This window comes from Phalacrocorax aristotelis, chromosome 5 (assembly GCF_949628215.1).
Source record: "Phalacrocorax aristotelis chromosome 5, bGulAri2.1, whole genome shotgun sequence".
In the NCBI taxonomy this organism is placed as follows: domain Eukaryota; kingdom Metazoa; phylum Chordata; class Aves; order Suliformes; family Phalacrocoracidae; genus Phalacrocorax; species Phalacrocorax aristotelis.
The window spans coordinates 23026439-23049149 of NC_134280.1; the positions used below are offsets into that span (position 1 = coordinate 23026439).

Genomic DNA, 22711 nt, shown 5'->3' on the forward strand with positions numbered 1-22711 from the left:
AGGCAGGAAACTGGTAGTATAATCTTAAACCAAAGTGAAATTGGAAACCCCCTGGGACTGAGAGCCAGCAATCAGCACTGCACAATAAAGCAACATCAGGGCTGCAGATGAGGTGTTTGAAAGTCAGGAAGCTGGCAGTAGGATGGGAGTAACCGAAGCAGCTGGAGATGGACCCAGCAGTCAGCTCCACAGTGCTGCCAGGGCTCAATAAATTGTATTTTTACTTGGTGGGGCTCTGAAGGAGGTGTTTGCTTTAATTACTGAAGTCTCTCAGAGGCACAAAGGGAAAGAATTCACTCTACACAACTGTATTTCTAGATCTGTAAAAAGTCATGCTATATTTTTCTTCTGAAACAGATTTGTCGCTGTCTCCTCCCCACAATTGCACCCTGGCTCCCCAGCCCCGCAGTAGCAAGGTCTCACAGTAGTACCATTCCTGTGGCTTTCACCTTCCTCTTTCTTTTCATCATCCAGTTGGGTAATGTCTCCATGCTTATGAACTTTCATAAGAGGGACCATGTTCACTGGTGTGTTGTCACGTGTCCCCCCATTACCCATGTGCTCATTGTACTTTTGAAGTGGGTTGGAAATGTTTTGTCTTTTCCTCCAAGAACTCAGCTTTTTTGTCATTCTTTCCTATCTGTTCTGAATGCAATCAGTTACAGATGCATGCTCTGTTTGTCCTAAACCAAATAATTAAATAAGGATGGAAAAACTACATACAGTTATGCCTCTGTCTGTATATCAGTAAAAAGTGCATGGAGTACTGCCACTTCATAAAAAGAAGTTGCAAGAATTGCTTGCCGCTGCTGGGACTATTTCTTGTAAGGAAACACTACCACTATGATAAATGTATTGTAATTGTAAGGTGAATTATGGTGTACCTTTCTATCTTTATTTAATCTAACTTTTCTGAGTCTTAACAATGGTACATATGGAGAGATGCAGAAAACACAGTAGTAGTGTGAAGTTTTAATGATGAAAACTGTAAACTTTGGATGGTGCAAATATGTAAACCTTATTTGTCTTACCTGAAATATGGAGTCATCTTTCTAATATCTCCTATACTGTGTTGTAGAGGAAAGAGAAGTTATTAGGAGTGTTTCGGGAGGAATCTTACTCTAACATTCAAAATTAAATGGAGGAAAGATCTTTGCCAGTTCTTTACTGACCGAAAGTGAAAAGGCTATATTCTTCCTTATTAAAGTCTTGATGACAAATGACTGTGAATATTTCATCAGCCGGAAGAATACTTTGTTACTGTTCAAACTAAGTCTTAGGTTTTCATGAACTCCAGAGACTTACAAATCAGAATAATTTTATAATCTGTGGCAAAGACTAATTTTGGTAAATAATATATACTAAATTGCCAGAATTTTGCAAGAGCTGTTTGTTTATTAGAAGGAAGAAAATAATTACATTTGAAAACAGGTTTTGAGAGATAGGGTTTTTTTTAAAGCAGGTCCTGAAGTAGGGTGCCTTACAGTGTGGGGTTTTGTGTAATTAAATATTGGTTGTCTTAATAATTACTCAGTTAGTTAAGAAAAGTATGTCTTTATGGCCTCAACTCTTTGCTTACTCTGTGTGAAGGAAGAAAAGAGAACGAAAAAAAGGACAAGGGTTTGTTTACCTTAAAACATTTGCCTTACAAGTTCCACACCACACTTCTTTTTATTTCAATTAACATTTTCTATGTAAGTAGAATCTAGTGTAAGTTGCAGACATTAAAGTTTAGTCTAAGAATTTATTAATCCTAACAGTTATCACCAGGCAATACTGTTGCATGTATATCTTCACCTGTCTTCCTTTAAGCAGGTGAAAGTAGTGACCATGAGAAAAATGTATCTGGCTCCTCTGTTAATCGGACTGTTGGATCTCACTGGTTTTGCCTCTTGATATGCACTCAAGGAAGGATCTGTAGATCTGTAAGTTTTGCTACTTTTTGGTTTGAAAAACATGCAAGCTTTTGCATGTTCTGAGGGAGGCTAGCCTGAAAAAAGACTTGCATAAAGTGCCATTCTGCAGTGAGGGCTGGTGAGCCAGGAGCCGTGGGTTCCAGTGAGGCAGCAGGGGCAGCAGCCTCACTGAGCATGGGGGCATCCTGGCAGGACCCGAGCCAGGTGAGGGGGGCAGGCCCAGGGACGGCAGACAGGGTCAGGCTGACAGTCCAATACTGCCAGGTGAGTCTGTAGCAACAAGGCAGACTCAAGGTCTGGCCAGGAGATCAAGCCCACAGGTTAGGGTTTGGGTCTGGATGAATGGCGTACATACTCAGGCAGAGGCATGGCTGTTGGGTAGCTTGGGCAGGGACCAAAGGTGATGGCCTCAGGTTAAATGCAGCTCCCAAGAGAAGCAGATGCCCTGACATTGCAAACGTTTGCAAAAATATGTAATCCATTGTGCTGCTTATGTCTCTTTGCATGTGCTGGGCGTTATTTGGTGCTGGTTGTTGCAGTTGATACATACTGATCTTGCTTGAGTCAGAGCTCACATTGCTGTCTACTGCAGGTCTGTTTTCTCCTAATATTTTGGACTCCTGAACACCTTTGTTATGTCAGAGTACAGCCCACATGAGTCATTCTGGCATGGATTACTTCAGTTGCTGACACAATCTAATTCATAGAATCATAGAATGGTTTAGGTTGGAAGGGACCTTTAGAGGTCATCTAGTACAACCCCCCTGCAGTGAGCAGGGACATCAACTAGATCAGGCTGCTCAGAGCCCCATTCAACCTGACATTGAATATTTCTAGGGATGGGGCATCTACCACCTCTCTGAGCAACCTGTTCCAGTGTTTCATCACCCTCATAGTAAAAAATTTTCTCATTAATATCCAGTCTAAATCTACCCTCCTTTAGTTGCCTTGTCAAGGATTAATTCTAGATTTCGCGGTAGTTTCCTTTTGAGTGATCGTGATAAGATCTTTTATCAGAGACTTATTAACTCATAAACTTGCATGATTGTTTCCTCATCTTTTGACAGCCACATTTTTGAAGTGTCTTTTTTGTACACATAGTGAAAACCAAACCTCTAATGGATTTCATTTTTACATGGAGTAGCATATTCCTTCTAGTTTTGTGACATTGCACTGTACTTCCTTTTTATATCTGAATTAGTACATACATGAACTGCTTCAGAATCTGACTATCATCTGAAAGTTTTTATTCTCTTTCCACTAGCATCCAGTAGTTGAAGGTACAGAATTAACTGTGGTTTACCACTTCTCATTTTTCCTCCTCATTTTTTGTTCCTGGAGCTCAGGAAGCCAGTGAATCATTTCTGAAATCACTACAGGTCTGAGGTCCTTGAAAGAGAGAGTTATTGTTCAAAGAACAAGTCCAGGAGGACATGGCTTTCTCTAACCTGTCCCTGTCAGAGGGTTTTTTATTGGTTTTTTTTTCTTCCCTTAAAGCTAAGATATATGAATTTGCAGTTTCGAAATCACCAGACTTTGTATTTTGTGGCCTTTTTCTGGCTGACCTATCTGACCAGGGGTGAGAGGAAAGCAGTGTTCATTGTCTGTAATGGTATTTCCTAGTGTTTGCAGTAGTACCTCTGCTGCCAAACTCATGAGAGCAGTGTTTCCCCTGTGTTCTGGTCTGAAGTAGGGAAGGGATCTCTAGTCTTACCTTGGAAATGCTTTGTTATAGCACCCCTCAAAAATAGGATTGCATGCTAAACCAGTATCTGACTCCGGCAACATACATTATTATCACATGCAGCCCCTATTAAAACACTCAGTTAAATGAGACACATGAATTGATCTGATGTATGTGTCTGCTTAAAGTATGGTTGTTAATTTACAACATAACAAATATATAAAAATCTAAATATTAACATATAGAAAGGCTTTTTCACTGAGGTTTGACTGTTTTCCAGCTAATGTTGTGCTTCACAATGGACTAACAGATTGTGAAAAGTTGAGCCAAATGTGAATAATCACTAAAGAGTGTTACAGGGTAGGTGAGACTCTTCACATCAGTTTGATGGAGGAGCAGATTACTCCCTTCTTAGATAAATGAATAGTTGTTTGTGTTTTAGGGGAGCATACAAAGGCAAATTGCTCCAGAGGTGAGGATGGATTATAAAGCAAAAATGGTTGTCAAAGTAGGATTCCCTTCTGTGAAGGGTATATGAGCTGAAAAAAGAGCTGTGAGTTTATTAGATAAGAATGTCCAAGGCTGATCTGAGTCTAGATGGATGTAGACTTGCTTCTTTTAATTTCTGTTCTCTTGTGACTTTATAAACCTTGGTAAACTGCATTGCCTATTGTGGATGTAGTAAACAAATCCTTTTATTAGCCATTGACGTTGACGTAGTTTGAGTGAGGGATGATATCAGTACAGCCAGCTGACTTAGAGGAATTTGTGCCCATAGGCTCTTGCAATCCATAGATGGTACTGAACTACTACCAGACAGCCAGCAGCCCAAAGCATTTCTTAGAGGCTGTAAAGTCTAGTGAAGTCACACACGCCAACGCACAAGCCAATAACTCAGTGCCTAAGAAGAAGAGAGATTTCCATTGCTGAAGAGGAAATCTCTCTGGAATGCTAGTGAGAAGCTCAAGGATTGTGACGGAGTATCAGGGTAGAGGATGTGTGATCACAAATTTTACAAATTGGGAAATTAGAGATAGAGAAAAGTGATATAATATTTCTAGGGTACGCACAAAATTCTTCTGTCCTGATACCTTAGTCCATTCCTAGACCATGCTTTCGAGATCAGGTTTCTTCCAGCTCCTGAGTTGCTTCCCATATGGTGGTTACCTTCACTAATATAAGAGTTGAGCATACTATTAGGCCAGCATGCCTCTGAGATAACATCCCATTTTTAGAATTAGTTCATTAATTAGTGATTTAACTGGACATATAAATATTTATGACTATCTCAGAGGTCTGATTACAACAGGAAATAAATAATTCATTATAGAAAATTACCTTTGTACAATTGATACCACAAGGATATAAATCAGATATGGCAATTTCCGAAAAAGCAGCACAATATATTTGTTTTGCTGAAACATCCTCAGGTGAGTTTCTTTTTGGGGCAACACTTGCTGTTCTAAGCTGGGGAAGAAGCCTTCCATTGTGTGAATAGTAGTGATGTGAAAAAATCTATTTACAGAAATATGCATATAATGTACTGACAGTTGGGACAATTTAGGGAATCTGTACACAATACATGATTTCTTGTTAGATATTGGGAAGTTTCTGTGCATAAGTCTATCAGACTACAAGCATAATTTTCAATGGGGTTGTATTTGCCTTTTCTGTTGTACTTCTGCTTCTGTAGGTTGGTTGAAATAACCTTTGCACTGGCCAAATGAGGAAAACAAAAAGGAAAAATTAAATTCTGATGAGTGAATGGAATCAAATAAAGGATTGAATACTCTGTGTGACAGGCCAGTTATCAAGCTTTGAACTTAAACTGGGAGGCTGGACTTCAGTGGGAGGTTTGGTCACATGGTGGGCTCATTACATAGAGGAACCACCTAACAAGGAATGCTGGAAGATTAAAGGAAAGGGATTCTTATCAGCCATTTCAAAGGAAAATCAGCCTCTCTTTCCACAAAAAGGGTGCTTGCTGCAGAGATCAGGAGGAAATACTTAGAAAAGAAGAGCAACTGTGTTTCAGAGTAATTGGCACAAGCTTGAAATAAGAGATTAAGGACTCTTGGTTATAGTGAGTTAGAAGCTGAACAGTTTGAGATTCAGGAAGCTGAGACAGTGAAGTCTTAAAACAAGATGATTATTGTTTTGAGTGTTTTTGTTCCTTGTAATAGCTAAAGTAAAGGGGTTTTCAGAAACCCTGTTAAGTCTGTGCATATATCTATTTCACCTCACACAAAGCTTTAAAATTACCCTTGTTGTGGAGCTCTGAGAGAGGGTTTCAAGGCACTAGAGAATGAGCTGCCAGCATACCACTGTGGCTAGCTGTGCTGGTTCACCAAGTCACGTGGCCAACAAGAGAAGCCAAAGTGCATGTGCTCTGAGCCTCAAGGGACAGGTATAAACATAGCAATCCGCAGGGTTGCCTCTGCACTGTTACCTGGGGACAGCTGATGAGACTTGTGTGAGGGCGATTGCAACAGAATATTGCTCTAATGTTTAGAGAGATGTAGCTGGGGGTACCTATGTAGGAGACACCTTTCAATTAGGCAAGCAAAGGTCCAGCTAGAACACAACCTGGCCACTGCTGTAAGGGATAACAAAAAAATGTTTTTACAAATATATTAGCAACAAAAAGAGAACCAAAGAGAATCTCCATCCTCTATTGGATGCAGAGGGGAATATTGCCACTGAGGATGAGGAGAAGGCTGAGCTACTAAATGCCTTCTTTGCCTCAGTCTTTAACTGCCAGACCAGTTATCCCCAGGATATTCAGCCCCCTGAACTGGAAGGCAGGGACGAGGAGCGGAATAAACCCCCCATAATCCAGGAGGCAGCAGTTTATGACCTGCTGCTCTACCTGGACATTCACAAGTCTATGGGGCTGGATGGGATCCACCCAAGAGTACTGAGGGAGCTGGTGGAGGAGCTTGCTAACCCACTCTCCATCATTTACCAACAGTCCTGGTTAACAGGGGAGGTCCCAGACAACTGGAGACTTGCCGATATGATGCCCATTTACAAAAATGGCTGGAAGGAAGACCATGGAACTACAGGCCAGTCAGCCTGACCTCGGTACCGGTGAAGGATATGGAGTGATACATCTTGAGTGTGCTCACCAAACACATGCAGGACAACCAGGGGATCAGGCCCAGTCAGCACGGCTTCATGAAAGGCAGGTCCTGCCTGACCAACCTGATCTCCTATGAAAAGGTGACCCACCTGGTGGATGAGGGAAAGGCTGTGGATGTTGTCTACTTGGATATTAGCAAAGCCTTTGACACTGTCTCCCACAGTATCCTCCTAGAGAAGCTGGCGGTTGATGGCTTGCACAGGTACACTCTTCACTGGTAAAAAACTGGCTGGCTGAGCCCAGAGAGTTGTGGTAAATGGAGCTAAATCCGGTTGGCGGCGGTCACAAGCAGGGTTCCCCAGGTCTCAGTGTTGGGGCCAGTCTTGTTTAATGTCTACCAATGATCTGGATGAGGGGATCGAGTGCACCCTCAGTAAGTCTGCAGATTACACAAAGTTGGACAGGAGTGTTGAGCTGCTGGAGGGTAGGAAGGCTCTTCAGAGGGACCTGGACAGGCTGGATTGATGGTACAAGGCCAATTGTATGAGGTTTAGTAAGGTCAAGTGCCAGGTCCTGCATTTGGGTCACAACAACCCCATGCAATGCTACAGGCTTGGGAAAGAGTGGCTGGAAAGCTGCCTGGCAAAGGGCCTGGGGGTGTTGGTCAACAGCCAGCTGAATATGAGCCAGCAGTGTGCCCGGGTGGCCAAGAAGGCCAACAGCATCCTGGCTTGCATCAGCAATAGTGTGGCCAGCAGGAGTAGGGCAGTGATCGTGCCCCTGTACTTGGCACTGGTGGGGCCAAACCTTGAATATTGCGTCCAGTTTTGGGCCCCTCACTACAAGAAGGACGTCGAGTTGCTGGAGCGCGTCCAGAGAAGGGCAACAAAGCTGGTGAAGGGTGTAGAGTGTAAGTCTTAATGAGGAGCGACTGAGGGAACTGGGGTTGTTTAGTCTGGAGAACAGGAGGCTGAGGGGAGACCTTATTGCTCTCTACAACTACCTGAAAGGAGGTTGTAGTGAGGTGGGTGTTGGTCTCTTCTCCCAGGTCACTAGCGATAGAACTAGAGGAAATGGCTTCAGGCTGGGTCAGGGAAGGTTTAGACTGGATATTATTTTAAAATGTCTTTACTGAGAGAGTGGTCAGGCATTGGAACAGGCTGCCCAGAGAGCTGGTGGAGTCACCACCCCTGGAGGTATTTAAAAGACATGTAGACGTGGCATTTCAGGGCATAGTTTAGGAGAGATGGTAGTGTTGGGTTGACGGTTAGAATTAATAATCCTAGAGGTGTTCTCCAACCTTAATGATTCTATGATTCTAATACAAAGTATTACTACTTAAAAGTACTAGTTTGTCCAATTTGTAAACAGAGAACCTGAAGCATGTATAAAATATTATTTCTGTGATACAGGAAGTGAGTTACAGTCAAGAGTATCTCTTGAGTTCTCCTAACTCCTAGGACTATATTTGAAATCTAAACTCTCTTTATAATACTATCTAGTAAAAGGAACATCCTAAAATAAGACGGTGAAATCCTTACACCACCTCACTCATACCATATCAAGATATCTTTCTTGAATGGATTATGTCAGTTGCTGTTTGGTTGTCATGCACTCATGACAGTAGACAGTAGTAGATACTCTCTGCTTAAGTGGAGACAGCAGCTGGGGTTATTTGCTGAGGGTACCCTCGCTGAGGAAAAATGACTCATTCCTGTATGACATGATAGAACATAATGTCTGTAGGTTAAAGCATTGTTAAAAATTTGATGCAACCATAGTGCTGTAGATCCTGCTTCATATTGTGTGTACAATCTAATTTACTTACTTTTATGGTGAAAGCCTTAACTGATTTCTCAGTTCAGTGTGCTTGTCATGACATACAAGTATATTATCTATTCTCTCTCCTTTTTTGGTTTGTTGAATGGTATCACAAAATGTTTTCCTCTTTCAAGTTCTGAAAGCCCACAGTATTGAACACAGAGCTGTTCCATAAACTGAACAATATGTGAAAGAAAACTGAATAGCTGCTGTCGTGGTTTAGCCGGCAGCTCAGCCCCACAGTCGCTTGCTCACTCCCCCACCGGTAGATGGGGGAGAGAATCAGAAGGGTAACGCTCGTGGGTTGGGATAAGAACAGTTTCATAATTAAAAGAAGCACCAACAGAAATGCAATGTAAAGGAGAACAACGAGAGGCGCAAAACGGCGGGGAAGGGAGGGAGGAACAAACCGCTCACGACCCTACGCCGCGCCGCTCCTGCGCCGCAACCTGCCCCCCCTCAATATACTGGTCATGGTGTCACATGGTATGGAATGAACCTGCCATTGGCCAGTCGGGGTCAGCCGCCCCCACCATGGCCCCGCCCCTCCCAGCCCCTCCCCCGCCACGCGGCAGAGCGTGGGAAGCTGGAAAGGTAGCCGACCCCCACAGTGAGGAGAATTAACCCCTTCTCAGCCAAAACCAGCACAGCTGCTAATGAACTGCTAGACGCTAGTTATTCCACGTCATGGTTTTCGACCCAGTGCATGGTACAGCACCCTTACCTGTCATGTCCTCTCTTTGTAAATTAAGTTCAGGCATTCTCTTAAATTTCTTCAGGAACATCAGCAGCAGCCCAAGAGTTAATCTGGGAAAAGAGGCCAGTTTGTTATTTTATTCTGTGTTTAAATTCTATTCTGAAAGTTCATGGACAATATTTTTGTTGTTGCTATTAAATTGTTCTCTCTTCAAGATCACAGCTCTGGAGGTGTTAATCTCTCTCAAATCCCCTGAATCAGTAGGATTTGAAATTGATTAATGCTTCTCAGTGTGAAATACCTTGCAGGAGCAAGCTCTGAATATTTTTGCTTGTGTCCATATTGGCATCTGTTGTTTCTCCTGGGATGCTTGTACTTTTTCCCTCAGTGGGACAGCCGAGTACTTTGGTAATGTGGTTTTGTATTAGTGGACATTAGGCATGTATGTAAATTGTGTAGACTTTCAGCACCTTCCCTTGTGCAATAAAGACAAATCAGATCTTTCTTATTCATGACCATATATCAGAATGTATAGTAAAGTGTACCAAGGTCTAAATTACGCTTTGAAGTTACAAAGCCAGACTTTTTACTGGATGAATATCTAAGAGAATCAGAGTACTGAAGCAGTGTTGTTTGCTATGCAAGTCAGAATATACAAATGCAGAAGTCATGACGATAAGAAAATGTCCATCAGTTATTACATTATACTGTGGAAAGAAATTTTCTTTTTTTTTTTTCTGAAACTAGCTTCCCATCAGGTTTGTGAACACATTAATCTTTCTGCTTGCCTTAAATATTAAGAAATGGTAAGGTATTTTTTGGATTCAGATCAGCTCAAAACAAAGGTGTTTTTGTTCCTCTCTATAGATTAAGGCATTATTAAATAATGTGTACAACGGTTCTGAGCAGTTTCTATGTATATCACTATCTGTCCTTTTCTTTTACCTATCTGCACCCCAAAATTCCTAACTGACTTTCAAGTTCAATAATTAACTGTGAGCAGCGGTGGACATTGGCATTGTCCTGCCACTTTTTGTTGGTCTTTTTGGCGGGGAAGATGTCAAGCCAATTGCTTATGGATTTGCCTTGGTCTTTGTTACTGAAATCAACTTAGGTGGTTATAGGCCCAGATAGCACAACCCGAATAATACATTTATAATTTATTAAACTTAATTCTTTAAAGGTTCTTTTGATAACTGCTCCATGAAGATAGCTGCTGAAGGAAGTTTAAAATTAATGGATTCTATCTCATATGCCTATTATTATTTTTGAAGCCTGTTAAGAGAGGAGAAATTATGCAAATTGGTGTCACGCTAGGCTACTGCACACATGCTGGTAATGCATAACAACTAGCTCACTGATGAAAATACTTCATCTTAAGCAAGAGTCATTGTCAGCACTAAGATATTTTTTGTATCATGGTTAATAGTTTATTATTATTTTTCTTCTGGATAAAGGAGGGTGTCTGTTCTTATTAAAAACCCTCATTAGAATAAAACTGCTGTAAAAGTAATACTGGAAGTTATAGTGATGAATTATGATTGATTACATTATACAATTAAGGTATATTGCAAAACAATAGGAAGATCCCTTCAAAAAATTAAGCAGTTGTTGCTCACTCTCTATGAATGACTAAGTGGCCTTAATTCTTCAACTCCTGCACATAAAAGACGTGATAAATAGTTCAGGCTCAGGATCAATTAGTGTCACAATGATCTTCAGTATTAACGAAATGAACCTGCTAGGACTGAACCAGTTTATCTGTACCCTTCATGACAGCATCTTAAGCTAACATGCACTGCATTGTCTATCTAGTACTGGGCAGAGGAACGAGTACACAGCACCCACAGCTCTGTGCAGCACTGGCCAATACCAGCACTCCCTGTGGGGAAGCTCTCTCAGTCCTGAAGGATTCCAGTATCCTTAGCAGGACAAAAATCCAATATAAAATAAGCTGGTTTCAGAAAATAGGTTACTAATGTAAGTTTGCAATTATTTTCTTCCTAGGTTTATCCTATAGCTGTCTTGGATTTCTTTTTCCTCATCTGTACATAAAGCATATCAAGCTTTTCTGATTAGGCTACAGTGAAGAGCCTGGTTTCAGTCTAAGGGTCATCATTCTGTTATAGCCCTTCATCCTTCCATTTTAACACTAACACATGCATTTTGTTTGCCCTGTTAAATTGCTGCCAAAGGAGGCAGAGAAAACCTTCTCGGGTATTGATTTTTCACACATGGGGACTGTAGCTCATGGTCACTTGATTTGCCACCCGCAGTTTATAACTGAATGGGCTCATGGGATTATAAACTTCATTTTAGTGCTGAGTTCCCAGCCTGAGGTGAAACCGATGTGTTAGCTGTTAGTCATTTGTAACTGCTTTAATGCATTTTGCTTGTTGGAATTCTATTTAGGTGACTAATATATATAGCATTTTTTGCAATAGAAATGCCACTGATCAGAACTTCCTGTTTGAGTTGCTGACCTTAACTGGCTTTCAGATATGTGGATCTGGTCTTGGATAATAATTTCTGCTTAACATGTTTTGGGCCTTTCTGGTTTTCATTGTTACATTTATAATGTAATAATTATGAACTATATAATGGTAACTGACTAGGTACATAATTTTAGTCAACATTTGGTCTTCAGAGTTGTGGGTATGGAACTGATTAATTAGTGGTCAAACAAATGAAGTGTATTATAGTTCCTCATGAATGATCAGGGGCTTTATTTTCAGTGGTACTCAAAACATCACTAGAAGTTTCTGTTGGTTTCTATGTTAGTAGCAAGGTACCCTTTACCTCACAGGGTAAGAGAACTCAAAAATACTTGGTTTACCACATGGAGGAAGTGACTTTGTGCAACAATTTGAATTTCAGCAAATCATTCAGTCTTTCATCACTGAATACAATTTTATCTGTTGGTCCCAGCTTCTGTTATAAGTTTTTCTTAAATACACAGTACCTGCCAGAAACCTTCGAAGTGCCATTTTTCAGTTTATAATAAATTTTGCTAATTTTGTGAAAACAAAAGGAAAATGTATTTCCTGCATGTTAGTGAGAAGTGCAGATTTGCTTTACTGGTCATCTCTGAGAATTGCGCAATCTTTACATGCCTTGGCTTGGCCATTTTTTTCTTAAGTTCCAATTCAACAGTGATCTTAGGATATTTATGTTGAATCTTAGTGAAACAGTCTTTTGAAATTTTGTGAGAAAATAATTTCTCACAGAAGATTGCATCCAGATTTGACAGAGAAGTAGAAATCCCCCAAATCAGTAAGTTCCTACATTTTTCATAAAAATCTGTGTCAGGCTAGAGGAATGAACCATAAGCAGTGTCCCCTCTGAGGGTGATACAGGTGAATTTTGTCCTGATACATTCTGCTTTAGTTGTGCCATCCATGTACTAACAATTCAGGCTCAGCCACAGCAGATGCTGTCTTTTTGGGGTATCAGAAAAGAATGAATGATAATTATTATGATGGTAGGAAATTAAAAAGGTGCAGATTTATCAAATTCATTAGTTTCACTGTTCATGAAAGAAGTTGTTTTGTGGCTTTCTTAGTTTTCTGAATTACTGTTTAAAAATCTTTCCACTCTAGCTACATTTCATCTTTTGTGTCTAATCAGTTAGAGAAGTTCAGCTGTGATAGACCAGAATAATGCATGGTGTATCTATGAAATCCTATGAAAATTAGTGGGATTGAATGATTCTAAAAGAAAGAAATTTGATTACTAATATAGTACCACTGGCATCAATGAAGGTTAGATAGAACCACCAAAGCACCAAGAAACTCTGAATTAGTAGTGATCATATTAAAAAAGATGGAGTGGCTTGAGTTCACCCTCATCTTTAAGACCTTCCTACTCTAGCAAACCCCAGTGGTTGCTTGTTCTATTCCTGATTATGCAGTAGATTGAGGCAGTGTTTAATTTAAAGTGTATGGCCCTATTCTGTGCATGCTAAGCAGATTTCTTTAAGGCTAATATTAATTACACTGTTTGCAAGTCTCATTCAACTAGAAAATGGCTTGAGGTGAAGCAAATTGGGATGACACTGTTGTAGACAGCAGATGATGCAAAGCTATGGGTCTGTGGCAAGAGAGAAGCGACTTCAGAATGAATTCCTGGGAAGCGGAAGAAGCCTGATTTTTTGAGGGAGATGCAGTTATGAAGTACCCAAGATACCAGTAGTGTTACCTGGACCCCAAAGAAGATGGGAAGTTCTGGTACTTGCTTGGGAGTTGCAGAATGAGGTGCTGAATAGTTCTGGAGTAAAATAACTTCTTTGTGACCCAGCAACAGTCAGCAGTGCCTCCTGATCTGACACAGGCCTTCAGGAAAGACTGAAAATGCATAGCCAGTAAGAAGAGCGTTAGATTTTCAGGGAAACTGGTTGGGGGCAAGCTATACTTTATCTTTGCCTACATGCATCCTAGATCTGTTTGTTTATGAAACTGGCTGATCACAAGGATGTATTTACCCACCTAGAGTAGTCTTTTCTGAACAAGTCAGAAATGATCAATCATTATTGGACAAAGGTTAATGCTTTACTCATAAATATGAGGGTGTGATAAATGCTTACTTTTAAAAATTTGTAATGCAACAGACTATGATGCAATGAATCTAAATGAAAACATGCAACTGGATTGTCTGGACTAGGCACACACATCTTTCCTACCATACTTTTTCCAGGATATTAATGGAGAGTTTTCTGGTTTAGACTCAAACATGTGATCCAAGAATTTGAATGAAGATTATAACAATGCTTGTGGTTCAGAATGGGTTTAGGAGTGGTGGTGTGAAATTTTCACCATTTGACTAAAGTGTTCAAAAATCAAGGTGTTTTTTCTCTTTATTTATAGAGAAGGAGGTGACATTTAGCTTTCTCTGCTTTGATGTCAGTAGCTGTTTTGTGAGCAGTTTATTATGGCTGATCCTAGGAATGCGGTTGTGTTTCATGCTGTGATGAACTGGAAGCATGCATAAGACGAGAGGAAACATTTACAGCAGTTTCCTCAGAACTAGCATCCAAACACAATACATTGCCACTGGTTATCACTTTATTCTGGCCCTGTGGCTGATGAGTCTAAAAGCTTAGATTGTCTAGTCCATCCATATAAAGGAAACAAAAGGAAAGAAAGTAACAAAGATATTATTGAATTTAAAGCATTTATGTAGAGAAAGAGATTGTATGTAAGGACAATTAGTAAAAAGTTAAAAAGGTTTAAGCTGGAGTATATAGAAAGGGAGAATATGTTTCCCTGTTACATCCTCTCCATCTCAATTTTGAACACCCACAGAGTCAGTTTCATGGTTTGTATATTCAACAAAGACTTGTTCTGTGAACTGAATTTAGCAGCAGTGTTTCCAGGGATCTACCTTTCTTCTATAAATAATAGCAGTTCTATTCCTGATTGTCCTATTTTTCTCTTACGTTGGCCTAGTGAAATGATGTAATCAGTTAAAGTATGGTCTTTTTGTTTGTAAATTGTATAGCATCAATAACAGCTTTTGAATATACTTTTATCCTTCTCCTTTGTCTCCTTCCATCACTGACCTTTATCCCGGAAAGAACTATGCACATCATATTTGGCAGCCTGTCTTTCTGAGACCAGCTGAGAACAGTTGTAGGATGGTGTGTTGATAGATTCTTTTGTACGCTTCAAGATATTGTCATCCTCTTTGTTTTAACCTAGCCAGTGAGAAACAGCAGGAGGAGGCTAGCAGAGGAAGCTGTTCTGACTATTGATTTTCTTGTGTCATTTGGTGGTTCATTAATTCCTCTAACAATTGCTTCTTAGGTAGCTGTCTGGGTGTGAGCATTACTAGCCTGCAGAATAGGAGCTGTCATGGCTGGGTGAAGCCGTAGCTGATAATGTCAACTTTACCTTCTGGATTCTTCTATCTATAAGTTATTCATTTAGGAAGGGGGCAATATTGAACTCCCTACAAATAGCGAAATACCTTCATTTTGAATATGACATTCTTATTCTTCTACAGTATGTGTAGATGCCAGAAGAGTATAAGGCAGCTGTTTCACAAGAGAGACAAGAGGGGTTAGACAAAGAGAACATTGCACATATGAGCCCTGTGCATGAATTGTTCATATGGAAACAGTATGTTCAATTTTGTTTCACTAGTATTGACTGGTATTGCTGTTATGTCCCTACCAGCTGTATTAGCATTCAAAACTGTCTAGTACTGTATACCATGAGTGTTAGAAAGCACCAAGGTGGTGTGATGCTCTTAATAATTTCAAAACCTCTACAGATGTCTCATTTTACTGTGAGCTAGAAGAGGGTGCGTGCTGGAAGGCAGTAGGCAAATCACATGTATAGAGGTTGAGTAAGGCAGTGCTGAAAACAGAACTGTTATTGTAAAGCTATTTATGGCACTGTTTTTCTTGCTTATGAGTCCCTCTTGCCCCCATAATTTCTGAGAAAGCTGTTATAATAAATTTGTAAGAAAAGTTGCTGATGTTATTCCAGGAGTAATTATATAATTTAAAAAAATCTGCATTTAGTTGTTATTTATAGGGTTTGGGTTTTTTGTTTTGTTTTCCCAACATAGGTGAAGATCACAGTAGAAATTCTAGGACACATAATTTTCCAGATGTCTATTTTGAGGCTGTTTAGACCCATGGAATACAATTGGAAGGCTGTAGTTCACAGAGGGAAAAATAATTTGTGCGTTGTCCATAACCCATATTTTTTTTGTGTTATCTTTTATATCACGATGCCTGTAGTCTTTTTGTCTTAGGGATACTATTAAGGGCTGATAATATATAATCATTGATTCTAATGTTGATCTTACAGGGAAATATTTTCTTTAAATATAGATAAATCTTATTTGCACGTTTGCCCAACTGCCATCTAAGTTAGTCTGTCATGCCTGGTCTGACTTAATTTGTTTTGACTTGTAAAAGGTTTTCAAAATAGAAAAATCCAGGTGTTACAAAGGAGCCCATGAAATTTACTTCATTGATGGAGAATATCTCTTTTCATGGATAAATGAAACAAACCCTGTCAATGGCTGAAGCCTGTTAATAATTTTTTGTCTTACCCTATTGTTTGTCTTGGTTGGTCAGCTTTGACAAGATCTGTTTTAAGTTAGTGTATTATCTCTGCTTTTAAAAAAAATCATGCTGTTTGCCCCTATTTCACAGCAGCTTGACTTAGACTCCATCAAGTTGTCCTTACTTTTGCTTTGCTTTCTGTCTCTTCCCAGGTATGCAAAACAGGGTTTGGTGGGGTGCTGTGGGCTTGATGATAATATGTAGTCATTCCTCAAACAGCTGAAGTGTGTGTAGTCCCAAATAGCTTTGTGTAAGATGTTCCCCCTCCAGTAGTCTTAATTGTCCAAGTGTAATTTTTCAGCATCTGCTGTGGGCTATTTTGCTTGCCTGCATGGAACAGATTTTACTGCTGAGATGTTTTCTCCAGTTGGTGGCAGAAATCATGACATGCTTGTAATCAGTAGGTTTCTAATAGGTTGAGGCTTGCTCTGGGGAGGGCACTGCTAAGTTTTTTCACAGCTAGAAGCCACTCTCTGTACCTCATTTAAAAGCCCACAGAGGTGAGAGGTCTGATGGGGGAGTGAAAGGAGAAATTTCTTCCTAAAGAAATTTAAGCTTCAGCATTTTAGTGTTAAGGTCTTCTGAATATGGGGTTGTTGTAAAAGTGGTTGCATTCATACATAACTTTTCACTGTATAAATTAAAAGGAAATGGCAGCCCTTGTTAAAACAAGGGCATTTTATTTTCTGAAGCTCAGAAAATGAGGAAATAGAGAAAGAAAAGCACAAGTTCACGTCACAACTTCAGCTTTTTCCTTTGATGTTTACATTTTGTGTTTAAAAAAAATCCAGATTTTAGTATATTGAAGGTAATAGCAGATACTGTTCTTTTGCTTTTTTGTACTGTAAGGTATTTACATCTTTCATAGGAATGTCATAGGGGTTGCTATGTTGTGTGCAATGGGTGCTTTCACTGATGGCAGATATAGAACCCCACTTAGATATGTATTGCTTGAGTTCAAGAAGAGGCTGTGTTAGTTCAAGTAGGAGAGGTTTATGGTACATATTTGACAAATCTGATTCCATGTAATGCATAAACACGCTACCTGTAAATGCTACCTTATCACCACAATGCGTAGACGTGCTTACCACTAAAATTTTTCCTCAGTCCTCCACCAGGACTCCATCTTTAACTATTTTGTTTTAGATTTTATTTTGTTTTCTTCTGGTATAAAGAAATGTTAAAGTATTTCAAAAATTTGGAGATACCATCCTAAGGGTTACTTATTAATCAGAACAAAAGCAGGCAATGACACAAGATTGTTTTGTTTTTGTTGTAAGGAAAAACATATTTATCCACAACAGCTGCTTGGAGGGAGACATCATAATAAGTAGTACAATGGTACACAGAGTGCCATACATCGTTTTCCAGACAATCGGTGTGATAGGGTAGTTGTTATAGTGACTGTGAAATAAATATCAGTCTTTTTTTTTTTTTTTTTAAGGTTGTGTCAAAGCTGTTTGCAGTCTATTCTTCTCTGTTTCTTTGCACATGAAAGTCTGTAGCATTTCTCCTAAAGCTCCTAAAAAAGCTCTCCTAAAATCACACATGTTCAATATATTATTTTGTAACCTGGGATGCCACTGTTCCAATTTATGTTTGTATTCACCACCTCCCCCACCGTGCAAGCAAACCTTGCTCTTAAGGTTGGCTTATCAGGAGCTATGTGTCTGTGGCTGCTGTCTTCGGTGCATGTAGTACAGTCTGTTCACCGATTTCAGAGAAGTCTTTCACTTGACCTGCTTCTCTGTGAGGTGCTAACTGTATGTGTTCAGAATACTGTTCTTTGCGGCATGCTGTATTGGATCCAAGTAGTGAGAAACTGTCCTAATAACTTATATTATTGACCCACAACAGATAAATTACATTGACTCTAGCTCCCCCCCCCCCCTTCCTTTCCTTCGCCTTTTTTTGATCAAGAGACCAAAGTAACTTGATATTATTTGGCACCATCTTCAGTGCAAATACAGTTTTAACCAAGGAGGGAAATAGAGGTTTTCTGTAAGTGTTTCTGCCATAGTTTAAAGGAAGATTACACTTCTTCTAACCTGACTTTGCTAACAGCCACGTTTTGTGCGTGCTATATGTTAAATTACTTGAACAACATGTGAACATTTTGTCTTAGGAATTTAAAAATTTCTTCTGGAAAGGAACAAAGCATGCAAATGAGTTTATACACATGCTTCCAATTTGAATATTGCTATACAGACCTGCACTGCATGTGAATTTACACACAGGTTATTTTCTCTATATGAACAGAAAACACAATTATTTCTTTAATTAGATTGAAGAGCTGCTATGCCATTCTTTATTAATTTATCAGTTTCCCCAGCCAGACCTCATTTTTTTCTGACTAAATCTCTCATGCCAGATAGTTGTCACTGATGCTGGAAGTGGTGAAAAGGTAAATAAGACAGCAGGTTTTTAAAATTATTTCAAGCAGGTTTGCAGATATCAGACATGCTTAGAAAGAAAAGGCTCAAACCTTAAAATTCAAGTGTATGTTTGAAGTGCTAGTTGATCCATCTCCAAAAAAGCAAGATCTTTTGCAGTCAGCAATGGTGTTGTCTTCAATTGCTTTTGTCAAGATCACTTTCTTATTTTTCTCCTTCGTTTTGTTCATGGATCGCAGACTTTACATCTTCTAGTAAAGTGTACAGATAGCTGAAGTGGTCTACCTACTGACAGCCACCAGATGGGCAAATAATATTCTTCCTTAGAGAAACCGTATACCAGTCAGCTTCCCCAGTGGTGAGTTATATACGAAGGTTAAGTTAATCTCATCTTGAACTTCATCTTTCCTTTCTCTAATTCCAGTGCAGGGGCAAGATCTACATTCTCACTACTTGAAATGAAATCCTAAAATGGTATTGTCATTTTTCTAAGGACTAGGACTTGCCATCTAATTGCAAGTGTGGGAAGGAGCCCTTTGCATAGGCTGCTGAGATCCATACATCACTCAGGAGAATTTGGAGAAATTACTCCCCTGACCAGGAGATCACCTGAAGGTAGAGGTGCAGTCAGCCAGTGTAGCTGACCATAACACACTCTGAAATATGGAGATACAGACAAGTGCAAACATCTCCAGTGATGAATGTCACCCCAGTGGTGTACCTGTTGCCTATTATCGAGTTGGTTTGTATTTTATGATACCAGCCATCCCAGTCTTAACTTTTCTTAAACTAGTTATATGTAGCCCTGTTGTAAATATATCAGATATGATGAAGTGTTATACCTACTGAATGCCTGTCTCGCAATTATCCAGGGATAGCATTAGACAGCATTAGACAAAAAGACGTTAAAAGCATCACACGGCTTTTTAATGTGCAAGAAACGGGGCCTCATTTCATGAGCTGTGTTAAAGCAATTGTGTAAGATGTCCATTAAAAGAGCATGCAGTAGAGGAAGGGATCAGATTTTGTCAGAACTTGTTAAAATGTGTTCAGAATGATGCGGTGTATAGGGCAATGTTTGAAGCAAATAATAGATACAGCAAAGTAAGTAAGGAGAAGTGGTCCCCAGAGTTTCTTTCTATTCCTTCATTTAGTGATATTATCTTTGTTTGGTTTTAATTTGTGATTGTATCTGTATTTCTTCACAAATTAGGACAATATTTGTTTTCTTTACCAGAAGATGGCTTCTTTAGTACAGAGTTACTTAGCACTTCCCACTGTACATGTGTCTGCTTTGTTTTCCAGGAAGCCATTGTATGGATTGTTTCAATATAATTCCAGTATGATTGGACTAGAATCATTAGCTGATCCCTCAGATACCTGGGAAATTATAGAGACTATTGGGAAAGGCACTTATGGTAAAGTCTATAAGGTTGCCAATAAGAAAGATGGGAGTCTGGCAGCAGTAAAGATTCTGGATCCTATCAGCGTAAGTAAAAAATATTAAACTGTAACTTCATTGTTAATTTAAAAGAATTCTCAAACAGAGTTGAAATATAAATCAAATGTGTAAGATATTGAAAATGTCCTGAAGGGAACAATTTTGCAGGATGCATTGACAGAAGGAGTTTGGTACCAGCACCTGAAAGCTGCAACTTACAATTTCGTCATCTTGTATGTTATTTGAAGACATCGTTTGCCTAGTTTCTTTTTTAGGTCTATGTAATCTTCTGGTACAAATCTAGATATCTGTGCTTGGAGCGTGCAAATGATAAGAAGGCACAGAGGCATTCCTCTTAGGAGCCTACTGTAGCAGGGAAAATACAAGATGCTGTCAATGTTCTTATTTTATTCTGTGTACTTCCTAAAAGAACTACTTTTCCCATCACAGAAGCACTATGAACTTTATGATATTTTATAGTCATCTTTAATACGTGGCTAATACTGCGAGGCAACATTTCAGTTAAAAACAGAAGATCACAGCCCAAATTCTCAGAAGTAGTTCTGTGCCATCTCCAGTTTTACTGGGTATTAAATGCCTAGCTTCCCTTAAGAACCAAGGCCCTAGTTTTCAGTGGAAGATTTAATTGGCAGCTGCTCGTGTTGGATCAAGCTGGAGTTTGATCATGACAGCTGGGCTAAATATTTACTAAAAAAAGTTACATTTCTGTCATCCGCCACTACTGAAATTCATCTTGGTTTTCTCTTGTATAAATTTGAAGAAGGTAATAGATAAGGTGATATCCTTTTTAGCAAAATGCAAAAAAAAAAAGGACAATGCATGCAAGAGCTTAAATTTTCTAATAGTCACAGTCTGCAGAAACAAGGACAGATTCAGTGCTTAAGTACTGTTCTGAGTTGTGGCCTGTGTGCTGATATTAAACAGTATTTTGTAATTGTCACAGAATTATTTCATCAACAAATATTTAGTAAAATTTACTTATTTCATGGGGTTTGTTTTGTCTCTCTTTAATTGTTTCTGGTGTATGTCTTTTCCTCATAAGAATGTCTTTGTTTTTATTGATATCTTCTGAGGTTTTGTGAAATTGTTCTCTGTTTGGTCCCGTCTGATGACCATAGAAAAAAGAATGAATCAAGGGTTCATGTATTTACATTTAGCTTAAACATTAAAAATATGTATGTTTAAAAAGAGGTTAGAAAATAATACATGTGTAAATTCCTTATTTACACAACTGAGCAAAGTTAAGTAGAATTTTTACTTTTTCTGGTTAAGTGTATTATGCACTGAAAGGATCCCTGAAGAACAACTGCTTGCTTTACACAGACTTCACATTTCTGTATGTAAAAAAAGCAAAAGTGGCATGATGTGGTGTGGATTATATTTACAGTATTTCAGCTGCATTAAAGTAAAACCATTTAAAAGTACAAACTAAATAAAAATGGTTCTTTTTATCCATGAGAGTTTGTTCTTGCTTCGTAAGGACTTACTGTGTTCATATGTTCTCTATGTTTGTGTGTTTTATTTAGGATGTAGATGAAGAAATTGAAGCAGAATATAATATTTTGCAGTTTCTTCCCAATCACCCTAATGTTGTTAGATTTTATGGGATGTTTTACAAAGCAGATCAATATGTGGGAGGACAGCTCTGGCTAGTACTTGAGGTAAAAATAATTTGATAACATTACACCTTAACTAGGAAATGTTGTTGAGTTTCTGGGTTTTTTTGTTGCTAGAGGAGTCACAGGCTTTCATGATTCTCTGATTGGGGCCATTAATCAAAGGACTGATAGTGGTAGCCTACTGTTGAAAATCGCATCCAAACTTCAAGTTTGTTTAATAGGGAATGTCCTTGCATTTTATTTCTGTTCAAGTTGCTACATTCTGCCTCCAAAACAAGCAAATCCTTTTGATAAAAATGGTCTGCCTAAAAACAGCTTGATTTTTTTCATGTTGGAGGAAATATTAGATAAGACATTTCTCTAAACTTATAGAGAGCTCAAGCACTTGAGTGGAATGCAAAAGATGATGTAGTAGTAACATGGAGGACAGTTAACAAACATGCTGCCTGTTGCAAAAGTGAACAGAGAAAATGCAATGGGAAAATCTGTTTCATGGTAATTTAAAACTAGAGGCTGGTTTTTGTTGAAAACCTAGTAACAGAAGCGCCTTATATGAACTCTTCTTGTTCAGTGGCAATCAGTATTCTTGCTATGAAAAATGTATTTTGGTGGTCTTATTGCTAGTTAAGTGACTGCCAAAGACGGTTGCAAGATGAGGTTTTCTTCTAGACGTTTTCTAGGCTTAATTGATACAGAGCTTTGCACGGACTGATGAGCAGTAACAGACCATTCAAATATTTCTTTCAGTTATAACTACACCAGTAAAAGTTGGCATTAACTTTTTAATTACTGATGATTTAGAAATTCTACTCCCTGTTCTTGAATGGTGACTGCAGTCAGAATAGGGAATATTTATTTCCACTTTACATTGTGGAATCCCAACAATACATCTAACTTCTATGTATGCAGAATTATGTAGCTTGAATTAAAACTTCTGATGTGTTTCATCTTAAATTTCACTA

General features: G+C 39.1%; 1 protein-coding gene across 1 annotated transcript in view; it reads left to right on the top strand.

Annotated features, from left to right (window-relative positions):
• Positions 1-22711, top strand: part of MYO3B (myosin IIIB) — a 227026-nt gene that overhangs the window by 17353 nt on the left and 186962 nt on the right. Inside the window, exons 5-6 of the mRNA XM_075092498.1 lie at positions 19974-20157; positions 21657-21791. Coding sequence (XP_074948599.1) covers positions 19974-20157; positions 21657-21791 — 319 coding nt within the window. The remainder of the gene's footprint in view (positions 1-19973; positions 20158-21656; positions 21792-22711) is intronic.